This window comes from Gigantopelta aegis, chromosome 15 (genome assembly GCF_016097555.1).
Source record: "Gigantopelta aegis isolate Gae_Host chromosome 15, Gae_host_genome, whole genome shotgun sequence".
NCBI classification, from domain to species: domain Eukaryota; kingdom Metazoa; phylum Mollusca; class Gastropoda; order Neomphalida; family Peltospiridae; genus Gigantopelta; species Gigantopelta aegis.
In genome coordinates this window covers 16,090,928-16,110,042 of record NC_054713.1, presented here as the reverse complement: position 1 = coordinate 16,110,042, position 19,115 = coordinate 16,090,928, and the positions used below count along the sequence as shown (strand labels likewise).

At 42.7% G+C, this 19,115-nt stretch overlaps 1 protein-coding gene across 1 annotated transcript; it reads right to left on the bottom strand.

The window, feature by feature from the left end:
* Window positions 1-641: 641 nt before the first annotated feature.
* LOC121389620 (isatin hydrolase-like) lies at window positions 642-16,349 on the bottom strand. The gene is made up of 3 exons (XM_041521261.1): window positions 16,237-16,349; window positions 3,574-3,773; window positions 642-1,793 (listed from the first exon to the last, which is right to left on the bottom strand). The coding sequence occupies exons 1-3, from the start codon at window positions 16,282-16,284 to the stop codon at window positions 1,106-1,108; spliced, it is 936 nt and encodes a 311-aa protein (XP_041377195.1). The 5' UTR covers window positions 16,285-16,349; the 3' UTR covers window positions 642-1,105.
* Between the last annotated feature and the right edge of the window lie 2,766 nt (window positions 16,350-19,115).

Here is a 19,115-nt window from a genome sequence, read left to right as displayed (position 1 = left end):
CACCAGCAGTCCAACCGTAGTTGATAACAGGCGGGAGGTGGTATGGTGCTATATAATTTGGAATGTCCCGTAGGATTAAGCCAAAGAGAAATGGTGTGCATTTTAATGAAGGGAATTTGGCGCAATTTTGATGGTCGTTCTAATGTGAAAGGTAGGGAGCTACGTACAAGTTTGGATTTGCAATTGCCTTCAATCTTCAGACCATGTTTTACATGCCTCTATCCACTAGGGTTCAGGCATGTAATGCAATTGCCCATTGACGTCAGACCTCTGAGAAGTACCACATGACGTCATAACAGCCAATCAGAGATCTACCTTTACAAAATAAATATCATTTCATTTAATAATTACGTTATGAACACAATTGCTCAATAAACAAAGTAATAAGCAATGGTGCCACCGACGGGGATCGATCCTAAACCGACCGTGCATCAAGCGAGCGTTTTATCACTGGGCTACGTCTCGCCCCCACACACCCCCAGCCTCATACTACCAACTCCCAGCCAGTGTTTCTGCCGGAAATAATTTTTTGGGGTATGGCGCTATGGAATTGAAAGCAACCATATTCAACGGGTTATGGGAGGCGTCCTACCGAAAGAAAATGGGTTAAGTTTGGGGCTAGGGTTAAGAAAATCATACAGTAATGATAATAGTCTTTTATTTTGTCAAAACGTTAAATTAAAAATATAAAATCTGCAGAACAAAATTAGGTATGATCAACTTTCTGCTCTCATGCAGTTGCTAGTCTGAGCGTTCGTACAACTCAATTCTCGTCGTATTAGTTGTTAAACAGGGGCATAATTCACAAAGCCCTCTTAGGCTCTGCTAGACATCAAAGCATCCTCTTTGCAAGTCATTTAGCATTGCACTGCGAGATCGCAAAGTTGGAAGAGTTTGCTGAATTAGGACATTGAGCGCAAGTCAAAGGGGTTGTGGAAATTGCAACGTACAACCTTCGAGTTTACCAACTTCGTCTTAACAGTTGACAGTCTGAGCCTAGCATTTGCGAAACATTGGCTGGTTACACTTGGTACTGATTATTTACGTAGTCTAAAGTTTACAGTTTATTCATAGCGACCACTGCATAATGTAGGAGCTTCAAGAATCAAAACAGGTTGTGGTGAACAATGTGGAAAAGCAACTCTGCAATCAGAAGTGCGGGAACGCCGAGACAGACGTATCCTCGACTGGGTTCCGAGTCGTCGTCCACAACGGCCAAGATACGCGCAGGTCCGCCGCTTCCTCCCACCAGTTTGATGACGCCGACGAAGACCGTGAAACCTTTGGCGGGGAGCTGTCGAAGATTGGCTACATTCTCCAGGTCTGGGACGTTGTGTTGTCCCAACACCTGGTGCACGAGGAACTCAATCGACTGGCCGTGGTCGACAGACGGCGTGTCCACCCCGACGATACTCACACGTCTCCGAGTGACCAACCAACTGGCGGCGTCTTCGTGAAATCCCGGAAAGTGAAACGTCGATGGTTTCTCGGGTTCGTTGGTGTTGAAGACCAAGGAGCGGTTCGGGTAGCGGACTCCCCAGTCGGAATGCATCAAGACGATCGCACCCTCTGGAATCCGCCCGTGCATTTCCTCCCACGATTCTAGGTCAGAAATGCTAAGTTTGTAATCCGCGTTGTTGGCAGCTTGTGACGTCACGTTGATGACTATTCCTGGACCAATCAAACGAGACGGTGGAATTTGGTGCGTCCTCCATTTTCCCTTTTGGAAATGACACGGGGAATCTAAATGAGTACCGCCGTGTTCCGCCGTACCAAACCAATTAGATTCATACCTGTAAATAGATTTAACCAGTTAGATTCATACCTATAAATAGATTCAACCGGTAAATAAATTCAACCCGTGCCGAACCAGTTAGAATCATACCTGTAAATAGATTCGATATGCAAATCAATTCAACCCATGCCAAACCAGTTAAGATTCATACTTATAAATAGATTCAGCCTGTAAATAAATTTAACCCGTGCCGAACCAGTTAGATTCATACTTGAAAATAGATTCAACCTGGAAATAGATTCAATTTGTAAATGAATTCAACTCGTGCCAAAACAGTTAGATTCATACCTGTAAATAGATTCAACCTGTGATGTACTTAAAATTCATACCTCGACATAGAGTTCACCTGTGTCATATTTTAAATTCATACCTGTATATTATATATTCCACCCTTGTATCACTTTAACTTCGTACCTGTAAACATAAATTGTCTCTTGCCGTTGCTACAACATAAGATACGTATGTGTCTGTGATTAAAAACTAGATTTTACCTTTGTTGTAAATATTCACACCTGCAAATATCAAAATATACTTTATCTGCGTTGGTCTGTTTTCGTATTATTTAACATTAAGCATCAAAACGAAGCCTTATGTAGCGTTCGTCTCCACTGAACGCAGTACATACTATTTATCATGCAACCATGCTTCCTATGGGGGCGGGACGTAGCCCAGTGGTAAAGCGTTCGCTTGATGCGCGGTCGGTCTGGGATCGATCCCTGTCAGTGGACCCATTGGGCTATTTCTCGTTACAGCCAGTGCTCCACAAATGGTGTAACAAAGGCTGAGGTATGTACTGTCCTGTCTGTGTGATGATGCATATAAAATATCCCTTGCTGCTAATCGAAAAGAGTATCCCATGAAGTGGCGACAGCGGGTTTCCTCTCTCAATATCTGGGTTGTCGTTAACCATATGTCTGACTCCATATAACAGTAAACAAAATGTGTTGAGTGCATCGTTAAATAAAACATTTCCTTCCTTCCAGTTTCCTATTGACCTGATAACCCCTACCTGATAATTGGAAGTGTTATCATGTCACTAGGAAACAAGTTGTGCGCATGACGAATGTTTGCTCAGTTTTCAGGTAGATCGTTTTCTCATTTTTCACACATCCATTTACAGCAATAATTGTTGAGCTGCATAAATAAATATAACATTTACACTTCCTGTAACATAAAATGACCTCTTATATTTGAATTCTTCATCATTCGCTCCGATTCGAAACTAGCGTTTTTAATTAACATTTTGAAACAAAAACGCAAGTAGCTTCCTGCAGAGAATGTTTACATTGGGAACACAATCAACGTGGTCTAGTGGCGTCGTTAAATAAAACAAACTTTACTTTACATTCGCAAGATGTTTTTGGATACCTACTATTGTCCGACTTCCGGAAGTAGTTTATACACGATAAAACTAATAATTTGTATACCGCTTTTGACTGAAACATATTTAAAAAAAAAAAACTTCAAAGGGGTTCCATGATAAAAACAATATCAGGTTACTACGTGTTGATATCGTGGTTATTTGACTCGGTTCGATAACGGTGTAACAGACTCACTGAAGCTCGCCTGTTACCCCGTTATCTAAACCTCGCCAAATAACCACGATATCAAAATGTGGTAACCTGATATTCTATATTTCTCACTGAAATTTGTTTTCGTCCTTATATTCAGTTAAGGATTAAGCACGCTGTCTCGTCGTATAAGTCAGATAAGCCAGATGATTTGATTTTAATCAGACTGGGGGAGGGGAACTGTTCAGTATAACAATAAATATGTACCAGTAATATTGTGTCTGTTCTCGCGTGGTGATAGTGAAGTTGAAATCCACGTTGCCGGGCCAGTAGACTGTAGACACGTCCTGCCCGTGCGTGAGGTCCACCACGGCTTTGGCGCATTCTGTCAACGTCAGCCAATCAAACAAAACCAGAAAAGGAAAAACGTAGACTTGCCAAAGAACCATTTCAGAAAGTAACAGAAGCTGTAAAAACAGGAGAGAAAAACACACGTTAGAGAAACACGCAGATAAAGCTGAAAAGTATGGGATATTTTAATAATGTCAAACAGAACAGATCATCTCTCTCTCTCTCTCTCTCTCTCTCTCTCTCTCTCTCTCTCTCTCTCTCTCTCTCTCTCTCTCTATCTCCTTTAGTTCCGGGGGGGGGGGGGGGGGGGCACGAGGTAAATATTTAATCTTTTGTCTTTATGTATATAGAGTAGGGGAAAAAAAGAAAAACCAAAAAAAAAATAAAAAGGTACATACTGAGAGTACTCACTCTGCCTGTCGATCTGTCTGTCTGTCCGTCCGCCCTCCTCTCTCTCTCTCTCTCTCTCTCTCTCTCTCTCTCTCTCTCTCTCTCTCTCTCTCTCTCTCTCTCTCTCTCTCTCTCTCTCTCTCTCTCTCTCTCTCTCTCTCTCTCTCTCTCGGGTTACCTTGGAGGTAAGGAAACAACATACGACGCCGCACCTCGGTTTAGATAATATACTACCGATATTTACAAATTGACTAACCCAAATTCTAAAGGCTCATATATATACTCAACCAAAAAAGTATTGCAGTTCCCAGTAAATCGTCTTCAAACTTTATATTAGTTGTCTAAAACTAGTCAAATTAAGTTAATTAAGTAAAATGGATTATTTGAAAAGTCTGGAAGTAAATTTACGTTTATGAACAGATGTTTATTGACGGATACTTCATTGTTAAACAGGAGGGTACAAAAATGTGATTTTGTCACAAATGTCAATATCTTGTATGCCGACCATTTTGGCGAATAACGGCTGTACAACTACGTCTCATGCTGGACGTAAGCCTATGAACTTGTACTGCAGCAATTTGGTTCAATTCTTGACGTAACGCCAGTTCAAGGTCACGAAGAGTGTTCAGTTGTGGGTGATGTTCTCGTAATCGTCGACCCAAGATGTCCCACATGTGTTCAATGGGGGAAAGGTCGGGGGATCTGGCTGGCCAGTCTAAGACTTGAATGTGATTTCTCTGCAAAAGTTCGTTAGTTATGCGGGCGGAATGAGGGCGGGCATTGTCTTGCTGAAATGTGAACGTAGGGCTGCGTTGCATAAATGGCAAGACAACAGGTGTAATAATTTCGTCACAATATCGTTGTGCAGTTAATGTTCCATTAACAGTAACCAGGTCAGTTTTGCCGTTGGAATGAATTCCCGCCCAGACCATCATGCTGCCTCTGCCGTATATGTCACGCTCAACGATGTTTGCAGCGTTGTAATGTTCGCCTCGCCGACGCCATGCTCTTAGTCTACCATCAGCAAACTCTAGACAGAATCGGGATTCATCTGTGAACAAGACTTCGTTCCACTGTCTAAGACGCCACTGCTGATGAATCCTGGCCCACCTCAAGCGTTCTGCGACATGACGTCCTGTTAATGGAACCCCTACTACAGGGCGACGAGCTATTAAACCAGCGTCATGGAGTCGATTACGAACGGTTTGAGGGTGAACCATTGTGCCAGTTGCCAGTCGTAAGTCGGCCGGCAACTTGGGAGCACCTTGGAATCTACGGCGGCGTGATGACGTCACTAAATACCGGTCCTCTCTTTGCGTTGTTGCACGTGGCCGACCGGAGCGACGTCTGTCTTTTACAGCTCCAGTTTGTTGCAAACGATACCGTAGACGCAGTATTGTCGTCGGGTGGACATTAAAGTGACGAGCAACGTTCCTAACACTTTCACCAGCAGCAAGTCTACCAATGGCCTAATAGCGTTGGTTTTCGGACATTGATGGACGGAGTTCCATGGCAATTTTCACACAATTTTCTTTCGTTTCACATTAGATACACACGACATTTTCAGACTGTGCACGAGCAAAGACAGGAAGTGGAAAACTTTCCAGACAAAAAAGATTGACAATCAAACAGTATGCTGGATTAAACACAGTGAATACTTGCATTTCTTTCAAAATTGCAAAATGTATACATTATGATCAAAAATGCAATACTGCTATACTTTTTTTGGTTGAGTATATATACAGGATGCGGCGCGTGCGTGCGGTCGGGGTGAAATTTGTTTTTGAAATTCATTAGTTTGCATGAGAACTTATAGAGTAGTGTCGGAAATAGAATAAAAATGATTTTCGTCAATTATTTCTTTCATATTTAACTGACAAGTAAATATTTATAAATATCTATTTAATGATACTCTACCTAATTTAGCATTTACTTGTTTGGGCTCACATTGATTAACAAGGTGGTGTTGAAATTAAAATAAAGATGTCAGTTAACAGGGGATTTGTGACCTCTTACTGGAACAGACTATAACACATTTTGATGATATGTGTCAATTTCATTTACCCTCAAACAAACTTTTAATTTAAAACTGCAAGTCAACTGATTATACTGAATTGCAGCATAAATTATTAATTATGACCAGCATATTTAGTGAATATAAATTCAATATAAGTACCTTAGAAATGTACACAATCCTGCAACCACTTAAAGGTGCTAAATCATAGTTATATGTGAGCATCTGTTTGTGATAAAGATTCTTCAATAAAAATGTATATTTTACTAGTAGATAATTTATTTCCTGTAATCATTTATGGGCATATATTTAAAGGTGTAGTCTTTAACTGTTAAAGTAAAATTAAAAAAAAATATATATATTTGCAATAGCTGTCATTATGCAACTTTGAGATAGCACCTTTAATACCGGTATAATAGAACAGAATGGTTCTTGGCAGTTTTACTCAAAAGTTACTTATAACTGTTTACACATATTTTGTTTTTGGAGAGGGATAGGGGTAAACCGTCATCAGAAACGATCCCTCACATATTACAGCAGCAATGAAATTGACATGTTGATCAAAATTTGTTATAGTCTGTTCCAATAAAGTGCACAAATCACCTGTTTACTGACATCTTTCTTTTAATTTCAAGAGTAAACACCACCTTGTACATCAATGAGAGCCCAAACAAGTAAATGCTAAATTAGGTAGAGTACCATTAAATAGGTATTTACAAAATATTTACCTGTCAGTTTAGTATGTAAGAAATAATCGACGAAAATCAGTGCCTGTTGTAGACTGGATGCGTACGACACACGCGTCTGCAAAACGCACGTGGCCAGAAGCAATGAAATAATCGTATATGGTGTATATGCCAAAAGCGCAAGCCGCGGTCGCATAAGACCAAACAGTTGGACCACGACTGGTTTATCAAAGGCCGTGGTATGTGCTATCCTGTTTGTGTGATGGTGCACATAAAAGATCCCTTGCTGCATTAGGAAAAATGTAGCGGGTTTCCTCCGATGACTACGTGTCAGACTTACGAAATGTTTGGCATCCAATAGCCGATGATTAATTAATCTGTCCTCTAGTGGTGTCGTTAAACAAAACTTTTTTTAACAGTCGGAAAGCAGGCACGGGGCCCATCCAGTCTATATGAGTCTTTACTGCAGTACCAGTCTCGGTAACATTTGGTAATTTTGACATATAATCTTAGAGAGGAATCGGGTGCATGTGCAGGGGAAGGGTATTGGAGGTCGAAACCCTTACTTGTCCAAGCTTTAAAAAAATTGAAATGTATTTTTATTTTATTTTTTTTGGGGGGGGGGGGGGGGAGCATGGCCCCATATAAACTTCGCTCAACACAGACTATAACCCCAACCCCGCTGAAATCCCTGCACACGCGCCTTGGAAACCCGCAACATTTTTTTTTTTTTCGCAAGGGATAGTTTATATGTACCATCCCACAGACAGGATATCTTATACCATGGTCTTTTTGTATACCCGCCGATAGGGATCGATCCTAGACTGACCGCGCATTTCCAAAAAACACCTTTTCAGGTCTAACTAATGAATAAAAATAACATATAGTCTTGAAAAATTTTACGTAAATCGAACACAGTACCCTCTTCCTCTACCCCTAGAGCGTTACGTAATTAGTAACACCCCCTTACATGTAACGCGTATGCCAACAGCTGGACACTGTCAACATTTCAAGGCAAATCCCCCACTCACCGACCCCTGGAAAGGCGTTGAACCATACCTCTATGGATATAAATATGTTTTGGAGATATGAGACGACCCCTCAATCAAGACAGTTAAATTTGTTCAAAAATTGCGAAATCTCACGTGATCTCTTGTTGGGGAATTCTATACTTATGATAAGCCAATGAAAACCGAGATCGGTACGAGTCCGTCAAAAGTGTCCCACTTTCAACATACTGGCTTTGTTTTTGACCTGGATAAGCCAGCGTAGTGAAACCAATGCGGAGTGCGGCGTCATATATGCACCAAACGTAATTGGATTTTCTGTTCTATATGCTTAAATAATAAACATATTCCAGGGAACGTAGTTTTAAAAGTTCTACTAACACTTTATAAAATATTAATTCTGAAAAAGGAAGGTACGATTTTCGATAATACATTGTCAAGATCAAACCGGTTTTAACGAAAGACTCTAGTACCGTATCCTCGAACGAACGTTCTTCGTACAGCGCAAGATTTCTCATTTAAATTTTTTGAGACGAACACTACAATTTGAAATCGGCAAACGCACGTGTTAACTGAAACTAACAACAGGTTGTCGTTGTGCTTTGCCGAGCAATGGGGGCACAGCCGACAAATCGAGCATATACTTTTGACAATCTCCGTTCATAGCGAACACACACGAGTGTCTTAAAAGTGCATTTGAGGTTATATTTCATATTTGTACATGTTGTTATAATATGGTAACCAGAGACACAAGGCTGGTAGGTAGGCTATAGGGTTCGCAGTCCGGTATAGTGTTCGTAGTCACACCCTGAGCGAGTTTTAGCGACTCAATAGGCAGGTGTAAGAACTCTACACCCTCTTCTCCCTTACTAACAACTAACCCACTGACCTGGACAGAAATGCCCAGATAGCCCAGGACAGCGTGCTTAAACCTTAATTGGATATAAGCACGAAAATATGTTAAAATGAAATTTACTATAGCAGGCTATTCGTTTGTTAAATCATTTACAAAACAAAACAACGGAACTAATCTCAACATGCGCAACATGTGGCGGTGCATTCCTGCATACGAACCGGCCTCGGTGGCGTCGTGGTTAGGACATCGGTCTACAGGCTGGTAGGTACTGGGTTCGGATCTCAGTCGAGGCATGGGATTTTTAATCCAGATACCGACTCCAAACCCTGAGTGAGTGCTCCGCAAGGCTCAATGGGTAGATGTAAACAACTTGCACCGACCAGTGATCCATAACTGGTTCAACAAAGGCCATGGTTTGTGCTATCCTGCCTGTGGGAAGCGCAAATAAAAGATATCTTGCTGCCTGTCGTAAAAGAGTAGCCTATGTGGCGACAGCGGAATTTCTCTAAAAAAGAGTGTCAGAATAACCATATGTCCAGTAGCCGATGATAAGATAAAAAAAATCAATGTGCTCTAGTGGCGTCGTTAAATAAAACAAACTTTACTTTACTTTTCCTGCATACGTTTATGTACAAGTGCGTGTCGCAACATATTTCCAATCGAATCTCCAAGTCAGACCTTTCCCTTGATGTCAGCGGTATCTCTGAACTGCCGTCTGACACCTCGGGGGGTCTGTACATTGCACTGGAAAGAGATAGTTTTGACCCTGAATCTAGTGACGAGGCTGGGGGGGGGGGGGGGGGCTTAACTCCTCCATCCTCGTCACACCACATTCTTAACACAAGAGAACTAAAATTGATTTGAGTCAGACAGGGGGAGGTACTCCCCGGTCGGAGTCCCCCACCCTGTCTGATGGTAAGTCTGAATTAAATACTCCCAGATCCCCCCCTCCCCCCCCCCCCACCCCCACCCCCACATCTGAAAAGAGCCAGAGACAGCCTCAAAGAGGTAAGTACCAACGTCAGCATGAAGACTACTACACACTCACAGCTTCTGAATCTGACCTAGAATCCAGCACAGGCACTAAGGGAACAGTCCCCACTCCCAATCCGTATCAAAAAAATTAAAGCAGTAACAAAAAATTACATTGTAGGGTCGAGGAGGGTTCAGTTTGGAAGTCTTGATCCCACGGCCTATGGACTGCTGTTTTTAACAGCATTCCATAGCTGCCATGCAATAAACCACCCGTCTGGAGGGGGGGGGGGGGGGGGGGGGGGGGGTTGAAAATGGGCAGAATTTTTAAAAAAGTAAATAGAATACATAAAAAAGAGAAAAGGGTTACAAGCCAAAAATAAAAAAGAATTGACTGCTCGGCCGAATATTTATATAATTTGGAGCATTTTAGAAGGACTGTCCAAAATTAAATAAGAGAAAGAAGAGAGGATCGGACTATTTAATAATATTTTTAAAAAAGAAGTAATATCGAATCAAATTTTGAACGCAGATCTAAAAGTTTAAAGTCCGATCGATATGTCCACGCGAGTGGCCTCGTTACGGCCGTTTGGGTGCACAGCTTAAAGGGACGACATGGATTGCATCCCGTCAAGAAAACCCCTAGATTGACTGTCGATAGATGTTGAAGGTGTAGTGCTGTGCTGAAATACAGATCTTGATAAGCCGGATCCGTCTGAACGAGAGAGAGTATCAGACTAGGGTATAGTCCAGTCGTCATGGGTTGGTATAGTGGTGCGGACGGGCTCGACTCCGGAGGATACGAGATGGTATCACTATAAAGCGAGGTAAAGTCTAGAAAAAGAGTAGTAGGGGCCGACCCCGCTTCCTATTTCTTCTTAGAGTGGGGCGGTCAATCTTCCAGTGCTGCGAGGACAGGCTAGGATATGTAGAGACTAAACGCGAACAACCGTGGCGTTCTGCAGAATGGCCGGTATATGAGTCACGAAAAAAAAACAAGTCGACAAGTCAGACGGAGAAATGACGTGGAGGCAAGGAATCTCGCTAAAAAAGAATCCAACCTGGTGGTGCAGGCTGTCGAAACGAGAAGCCTTCCAGCGTTCAATCGGTTCCAATGGCCGCATACATCCCAGTAGAAAACCTCATTTCGCTGACAAAAACAACGAAATGAAGGACCCCCAAGTCGAGCACACGAAAGCACGTGCAGTGTGCATAAGCGAAACAAACACGTCTTACCGCGTGGAGCTCCAGACTGGGAATGTCTCCCTCTAATTGGCTCAGAGGTTGAGATGGACTTTGAACAGTTCCCCCCTCTACCATCCAATCCGGGGCGGGTCCAGGAGGGTACCGCCCCTTTTCATAAACAAGTGACACCAGCTAGAGAAGGGGGCAGTGCTGCTCCAATGCAGTCTGTCCCCTCCTCTAATTCAACTCAGGCCCCCCTTTCAGGCAATTAATAGAGGGGGAGGGGCAACTGGCAGACAGTGGGCTGCGCCCCCCCCCCCCCAATCTTAGTTTGCGTTGCATAGCCAAAACCAGTCTAGCGGGTGCAAAGGGGATTGATATTTTGATTAGGGCCAGACAAGCAAACAGTGACTTACAGATAGCTAATACCACTGTTTGGCATAACGGTTATATTAATATCCTCCTGTCCCGCCCCACGGAAGTGGATGTTATTTTGATCAGCGGCATAGGTTTTCATATGCACAACTATTTAGAAAAACCCATCAAATGTGCAAAGTGTCAGAGGTGGGGTCAAGAGGTCAAGAGGTGCAGGTCGACCAGGGAATATCCCACATGCTTCCGGTGTGGGGCTAGCCACCACAAGAGGTACCCGGACAGTCCGTGCACAAGAGAAATCTTTTGTGCGAATTGTCGGGGCCCTCATTGCACTCATTCGAAAGAATGCCCGGAGCATATCAAAGCCATTATTTGGGGTTCTAATGTTACCAATGTTCCAGGCCAAACACTTGAAAATGTAATGGATAGTAATGATTTGCTCTGTTTAAATGGGGTTTTTCCGATTCCCATCACACTTGGTCGTGTCTGGACGTCACCCTTATGTCAAGGGGCGTGGCAGCTAAGTGTGAGTGGGAGGTGCTTAATGAATTTGGTAGTGACCACCTCCCTGTTAAAACTGTCTACAATAAAAACTGTCTTTGGGAAGAGCCCAATAAACAAAAACATAATTGGAACTTTAATAAAGCCGACTGGCCCGTTTTGAGAGTATGTGTGCCGATATCATCCTGAGCAGATTAGAAATACTAATATTGATATTTTTAATGATAAATTAGTTAAAACAATAATTGATATCGCAGCTAAAACTATACCAGTAAGAGGTAATAAAGGCAGAATTAATTCGGTCCCTTGGTGGACCGATGAGTTAAATTTACTTAAAAAAGAAAGAAACAAATTAAGAAATAAACTAAAAAAAGATAGGACTGAAGAAAATATTAATAAATTTTAAAATGTTAAATACAAATTTATTTATACAATAGCTAAAGAAAAAAAAGCCTCATGGGAAAAATGTGTCAGCTCCATTGGCGAAAGCATGACTGGGAGGGAGGTCTGGTCCAAGATCAAGAGAATTCAGGTGAAACCGGGCAGTTTTTCTAATATTTTAAAAAATAGTAAGACATATATAACAAATCAAGCTAAAGTAAATATTCTGGGACCAACATTTAAACAAAATTCGGCATCCTCTAATTTCTCAAAAAAATTTCAAAACGTAAAGTACACAAAGAACAGTATAATAAAATTCCTCTGAATTCCAAATTCCGTGAAAGCGGTAACGAATATGACATTCCATTTACACTCCAAGAAATGTTCAAGGCCTTTCAGCATCGTAAAGGCTCAGCTCCAGGGCCGGATAAATTTAGCTATTTATTTTTTTAACATATCCCCACTAAAATACTTGGAACTTTTCTTGGAGTTATTTAATCTTATCTGGAAACAGGGTTACCTCCCCCTCAATTGGAAGCACGCAGAAGTGTTTGCTCTCTCTAAGAGGGGGAAGAACCTTACTTATCCTAAAAACTACCGCCCTATTTCGTTAACGTCCAGTGTCTGCAAGATCATGGAATACATGGTTAACATTCGCCTTTCCCTCTTCTTGGAACTCAATAATTTATTTACTGAGTTTCAGAGTGGGTTCAGAAAAAACCCACTCCACCACTGACCATCTTGTTCGTTTGCAGACTAGGTTAAAAATGCCTTTAGGAGGAAACACAACGTGGCCGGTGTCTTTGTGGACATTGAAAAGGCATACGACATGGTCTGGAGACATGGATTGTTGCCAAAAAATTATAAAAATGGGTGTATTAATGTTTAATTTTATTGATAGGTTCATAAATAATAGAAGTTTTACGGTAAAGTATAAAGGTTACTCTTCACCCTGTTTGGAACTGGAAAATGGCATCCCCCAGGGGTCAGTGATTGCTCCGACTCTATTTGGCATTTGTATTAATGATTTGGCTAAATCACTCGCTGACAATGTATCTACAAGTTCTCAATTAAGTATCGGACTGGAGGGTAGGGAATGCATTTGATCTTGTCAAAACAGACCTCCGGTCGGATTTAAATGTTTTACAAAATTGGTCACAGGGGGGTAACCATTTCCTAATCTAAAACCTGTTCTATATCTTTTTGGGGCAGAATTGGACAGCCAATGCCAAAATTAGATTTATGTTATGACAATAAAGAAATAACCCAAGTCAAATCGGTCCGCTTTTTGGAAGTGACCTTTGACCAGCGTCTCACCTTTGCGGAGCATATAGCCAATGTAGTTGGCATCTGTAAATACTATATTAATTTATTAAAAACATTGTCAGCAGTCCCATGGGGCAATGATAGGAAAACTCTGCTTATGATTTTTGAGGCATTCATAGTCTCAAGACTTCAATATGGTGCGCAGGCCTTTGGTTGTGCCAGTGACACCCAGCTTAAGAAACTTGAGAGCGTGTACAACAGGGCACTATGTACCATCATTAGAGCTTCTGTTTACACGCCCCATGATAGTGTCTTAGCTGAACTCGGAGTGCTACCGCTGACCCTTAGAAGAATTAAGCAGGGGCTCAAACATTTATTCAAAACAAAAAATTTGGTTAGAAATAATCCAATTAATAAACTTGTTTCCCTTTATACTCAGTCAGTCCGGGACTCAAATATATCCATTTATTCTTATTTACTACGTTTTGCTAATGATTTTGGGGTGGCGAATCTACCTATACGTGATTGTAGCGCTAGATTCAAAGCCCCATGGGTTCTCATACCCCCTAAGGTAAATCTTTTTATTAAAAATGAATTAGCGCAAATAGACCTACCAGTGTTTAAAAATACGCTTTTTAGAATCATTATGGGGGAAAGATATAATTTTTTTTTACAAATTTATACAGACGGCTCCAAAAACCCCATAACTGGTAGGACGGGTATGGCCTTTGCCGTCAAAGAATTAAATGGATATAGCTATTATAGAGCCAGACTGACTGACACTGTTTCAGTCTACACCACGGAGCTATTGGCCATACAATATGCCCTGGTGTGGATATTAAACAATCATAATAAAATGGACGACCAAAATAAATTTATTATACTATCTGACAGCTTAAGTTCCCTTAATGCTATAGATGGTTCCCACAGTGTTAGGCCTGAAATTGTCAAAAATAGTATTGGCTTTTATAATAAAATTATTCAAATGGGGGTGAAGGTCGTCTTTGAGTGGGTACCGGCTCATGTGGGTATCCATGGTAACGAAATGGCTGATCAGTGTGCAAAAAAAAGCCGTATTGGATGATGAAATTAAAATCAACATTAAATATAATTACAGTGAAATTAATTCAATTATAGTGCCATGCATTGACCACCTTTGGCAAATTGACTGGAACCATAGGACGAGAGCATGGCACGCAGATGTTAAGCCTATTGTCTCCTCACAGGGCCCCATATCATTTAGCATTAAATCTACTAAAATAATTGCCAAACTTCGCATGGGTGTTTCAGTTGCTTTAAATCAAATTAAATTTAAAATGAAAAAAATTAATAGCCCTAATTGCACCCATTGCAATTTTATAGAAGACATAAATCACTATTTATTCTTCTGTAATAAATACACCAATAATAGAATTAAATTAAAACACTTTTTTTTAATAATAATAATATTGCTTTTACTCCTAAACATTTATTAAATCCAAATAAACAGTATAAATTAACGATAGATAGGTTATTAATGGCCTATGTGGTGGAGACAAATGTTAATATCTAAATACTTAATTTATTGATCACTGTTGGTGATGTTGGCCGACTTACTTGGGCCCGACGTGCCCCACTTTGTGTATTATCCCGGGGGGGGGGGGGGGGGGGGCGGTAGGGCCCAAGCCATATGCCGCATAGTTGTGTACTATCCTCTTGTGTCGGCTATTTATGGTCGGCCTTCATTGCTACTATAAATTTGGATGAATAAATAATAATAATTAATAGTGATAGTGAAATTAAAGTAAACAAATAATTAATTATTTTACATATTAATTTTAGCCTTGGGGTAATCCTCGCTGTGTTGTTGTTGTTTTTCTAGGGTCACAGTCGGGTCACGACCTGATATCTTTACGCTAATTACCTTGGCTACTAGTCTATTTTTTTTTTTTTATAATATAAGCTTTTTAAATATTGTATATAATTACATTAAATATATGTGCCCATGGCCTCCCCCCCCCCCAATTTAGTGGGGGGGGGGAGGTGGGGCACATACATTTTTATTCATATTGGGTGGTGTGCCTCCGCCCGGCCCCCCATTTATTTGGCGGGGCCGGACGGAGATACCTGAATACACAATTATTTGTAGATTTATGTTGTATTTGTTTGTGTTGTGTATTTGTATATATGTTGTATGATTGGATGTACGGTTGTTGCTCGGTTTTTAAGGGGGGGGGGGGGGGGGGCTTATCTGGCAGTAATCCCCTCCCCTTTCCGGAAACTGCACAGTATATACAGTTTGTTCTTTTTAATCCGTTTATATATTTAAAAAATAATAATAATAATAAAAAAAAAAAATAATAATTTAGTGTAGGTTACCAGCATGCTCGCTCATTTAATGTTTTCCCTATTTTTTATCAGTATTTTAACCATATTTTATATTTTTAATAAAAACATTCATGTAATTCAACAGGGCAGGCAACTGGTCTGTGCTCGTGGCAGTACCCTGGCTAGGTCTTTTGTTTTTAAGTGGGGGTTTAGGCTAACGAATTCGATCTCAGGGTTTAGGTCGTTGTCTATCTTGTTGTTTCTCCTGGCTTTCTTGGTCGTGGTGGGTTTACTAGGTGGGGGTGGGGGTGGCGTTGGGGGTTTTGGGGAAGTTGCTAGATCTTTGTCGTCCTGAGTCTGTACATGGATTTCGATATCTAGGGCGCTGCTGAGGGCGGTTTCACTGATTTGGGTTTTGTCTGCCATTTTATCACGTTAGAGGGATTATAGTACTTTCTAAGTTTTTTAGTTTGAGCGGAGAAATAAGGATGGCTAAGTTAATTTACGCTGTATAAAAAAAATGCTAACAGAAATATACACATAAATTATCAACACAATTCTAATGAGTATCGGCTAAAGGGTTTGGGTGAATATTGTCCGACACAAAAGATTTCCTAATACAAAAAAAAAAATCCTTACCTTATTCCTTAGTGCAAATACAGCTCCTAGTTTTAGCTCTTGTATCATTGGCAGTCATCACTAGAATGAGAGAGACGTCCGTATATTGTTACATACCCTATATCTATATATATATACTCTTCAAAAGAAGAAACGCAAAACCACATTGTCGTAACATTTGGAGAATTGATTTAATTATTGAATGGTGAGTCCGATAATTACCAAATGTTGCAGGATTGTTCACAATTCACTCTAGTCCATTGTGAGTAAGTGATAGGACACACCACCAAGGTCAAGGTCATCTGGAGTCAATACCGGGTGTGGCCTCCGCGTGTGTTGACAACTGCCTGGCACCGCCTGCCCATTGAAGCAACCAGAGTACGGATGACGTCCCGGGGGATGGTGGCCCACTCGGCCTGCAAGGCTGCTGCCAGCTCGGGCAGGGTCTGGGGCTGTGGTTGTCGCTGTCGGAGGCGTCGGTCCAACTCGTCCCATAGATGCTCAATTGGGTTCAAATCCGGTGATATCGATTGCCAAGGAAGGACATTAATGTTGTTGTTCTGTAGGAAAGCCGTTGTGAGACGTGTTGTGTGAGGCCTGGCGTTGTCATGTTGGAACACTGCGTTGGCGTTGGCCATAACTGGAACGATGTGTGGCCGGAGGATCTGGTCAATGTAGCCCTGTGCATTCAGGTTGCCCTGCACGTGGACCAGGTCAGTTCTGCCAGTGTGTGAGATGGCTGCCCACACCATGACACTACCCCCGCCGAATCTGTCCACTTCCTGCACGCAGTTTGCCGCATAACGTTCACCACGACGCCTATACACGCGACATCTTCCATCATGACGTCGGAGCAGAAATCGGGACTCGTCACTGACCACACCTGTCTCCATCGCAGTTGAGGCCATTGTCGATGAATCTGGCACCACTGCAGTCAGAGTCGACGGTGTTGTGGTGTTAAGATGACACCTCGAACTGGACGTCTGGCACGAATTCCTACCTCACGTAGGCGGTTCCGTACGGTCTGGTCGGATATCCTGCTCAAACCTGGTATTGCTGCGGCTGTGGAGGTGGCAGTAGTCAATCGTTCCCGAAGGTGGCGTACCCGGATGTAGCGGTCCTGCCCGGGGGTAGTGACCCGTGGTCGACCGGATCTAGGGAGGTCACGTGTTGATCCATGTTGCTGGTAACGGTCCCACAGTCTGGAGATGGTGCTTGGGGACACATGGAATGCCCTGGCAACGGCCGTTCTGGATTCGCCTGCGTCTAGTCGGCCGATGGCATTGTTTCTCTGCGGTTCACTGAGACGTGGCATGTCCTGGATTGTCAACTGTCGGCCAGATACAGAGGCCAGGCAAGCGAACACCCTGCACTTTTATACTGTCGGTGTTCATGTTGCACGTGCAGACAACGCACGTGCAGTGGTGACATGGTTTGCACGTGGCTGCGTTTTTACGAATATTCACATTTTGGAACTTTATTGCACAGTAGCTGCGTTTTATCGAATGTAACCGTAGGAATGTGTTTGGGACATGCAATGACCTTATATTCACAAAGCATGAACCGGTAGGAAACATAAAATCGGAGTTATAACCCATTTGTACCCTTTTGCGTTTCTTTTTTTGAAGAGTATATATAGCTGGTATTCAAAACTGGTGCCGCCATGTTTCGACCGTTTCTCAACCGAAATAGTGCAACAAATGAATACACAGACCACAAATGTATAACCTGCCGTACACGCTAAACCCCGATGGAAGTACTTGCATCATTATTAATAAAATAAATCTTCCAACAACAAGTAAATATATGGAGATTCTTATTTGTTTTATTTAAAGAGTGTTTGGCTATGGGGTAAATGTGTTTTTAATAATCCGCGTTACATTTTGTCGGCAATGATGAGTAACAGATGTAAGGGCGGAACGGAAAGTGCGTAAATACTTCCCTACATTCCTAGCTATGACTTCGCTGCGAGTAGACGTCGCAAAGTTGCTCTGCAATTACCCCCCCCCCCAGGTGAAGGGGGGGGGGGTGTAATTGCAGAGCAACTTTGGCGACGTCTACTCGCAGCGAAGTCATAGCTAGGAATGCAGTTATATTATGCAGTTCTATGGAATGTTGATCGAGTATCGCGTCACGTACACCGGTTCACGGGCAACCGTGACTTTGGTGTACGGTGACGCGGTCTGGCAAACAAGAGGAGGAAGGAGGAAGAGGAAACGCGCGCCAGGGCCGGTACAGGGGGGGAGAAAAGCTGGCGGCTCAACCGCCAGTGGCGGTCCCTTCTGCGTCGCCGCCCCCGCCGACCACTCAGAAGAGGACGACAGAGCCTAAGGCCCAGGAGTCCCCGGAACCGACCTACTCGGTCCTGGATACAGCGATGTACCAGAGGAAGAGGAGGGAGCCACCGACTTCTACTCCGAGGATTGCGTCTCCGGCGCGGCGGTCAAATTTATCGACCGCCCCCGTTGAGTCGCCTGTTGTTGCTGCTGCAGGCAAGAGGAAGGCTACTTCGCCGACCCACCAGCCCGACAAGGCACCGCCGCACATCCGTCTAACCCCCCCCCCCCCCCCCCCCAGCAGAACCGGCAGGAGACTGGCACTTAGCCGTGGATAAGAGCTAGCCACAGTACCGGAAACTTCTGCAGGGGGACACTGTTGATCCGAAGAAGCTGAGAGGGAAGTTCCTCAACGTGGCATGGACCAAGCTGCCCGACGACACGCATTTTGAACTTCACAGCATTAGGTTGGAAGGAGAGCCAGGACTTGTGGTCACACAGCGCCGTCAGGACGTCTACAGACAGGCGATACTCATCCCGGAAATGGATAGCCACACCATACACCGGATGGTCAAGGTAGTCTGCGACGACGCTGTGTACCTGCACGTGATACGGACCCTGCTT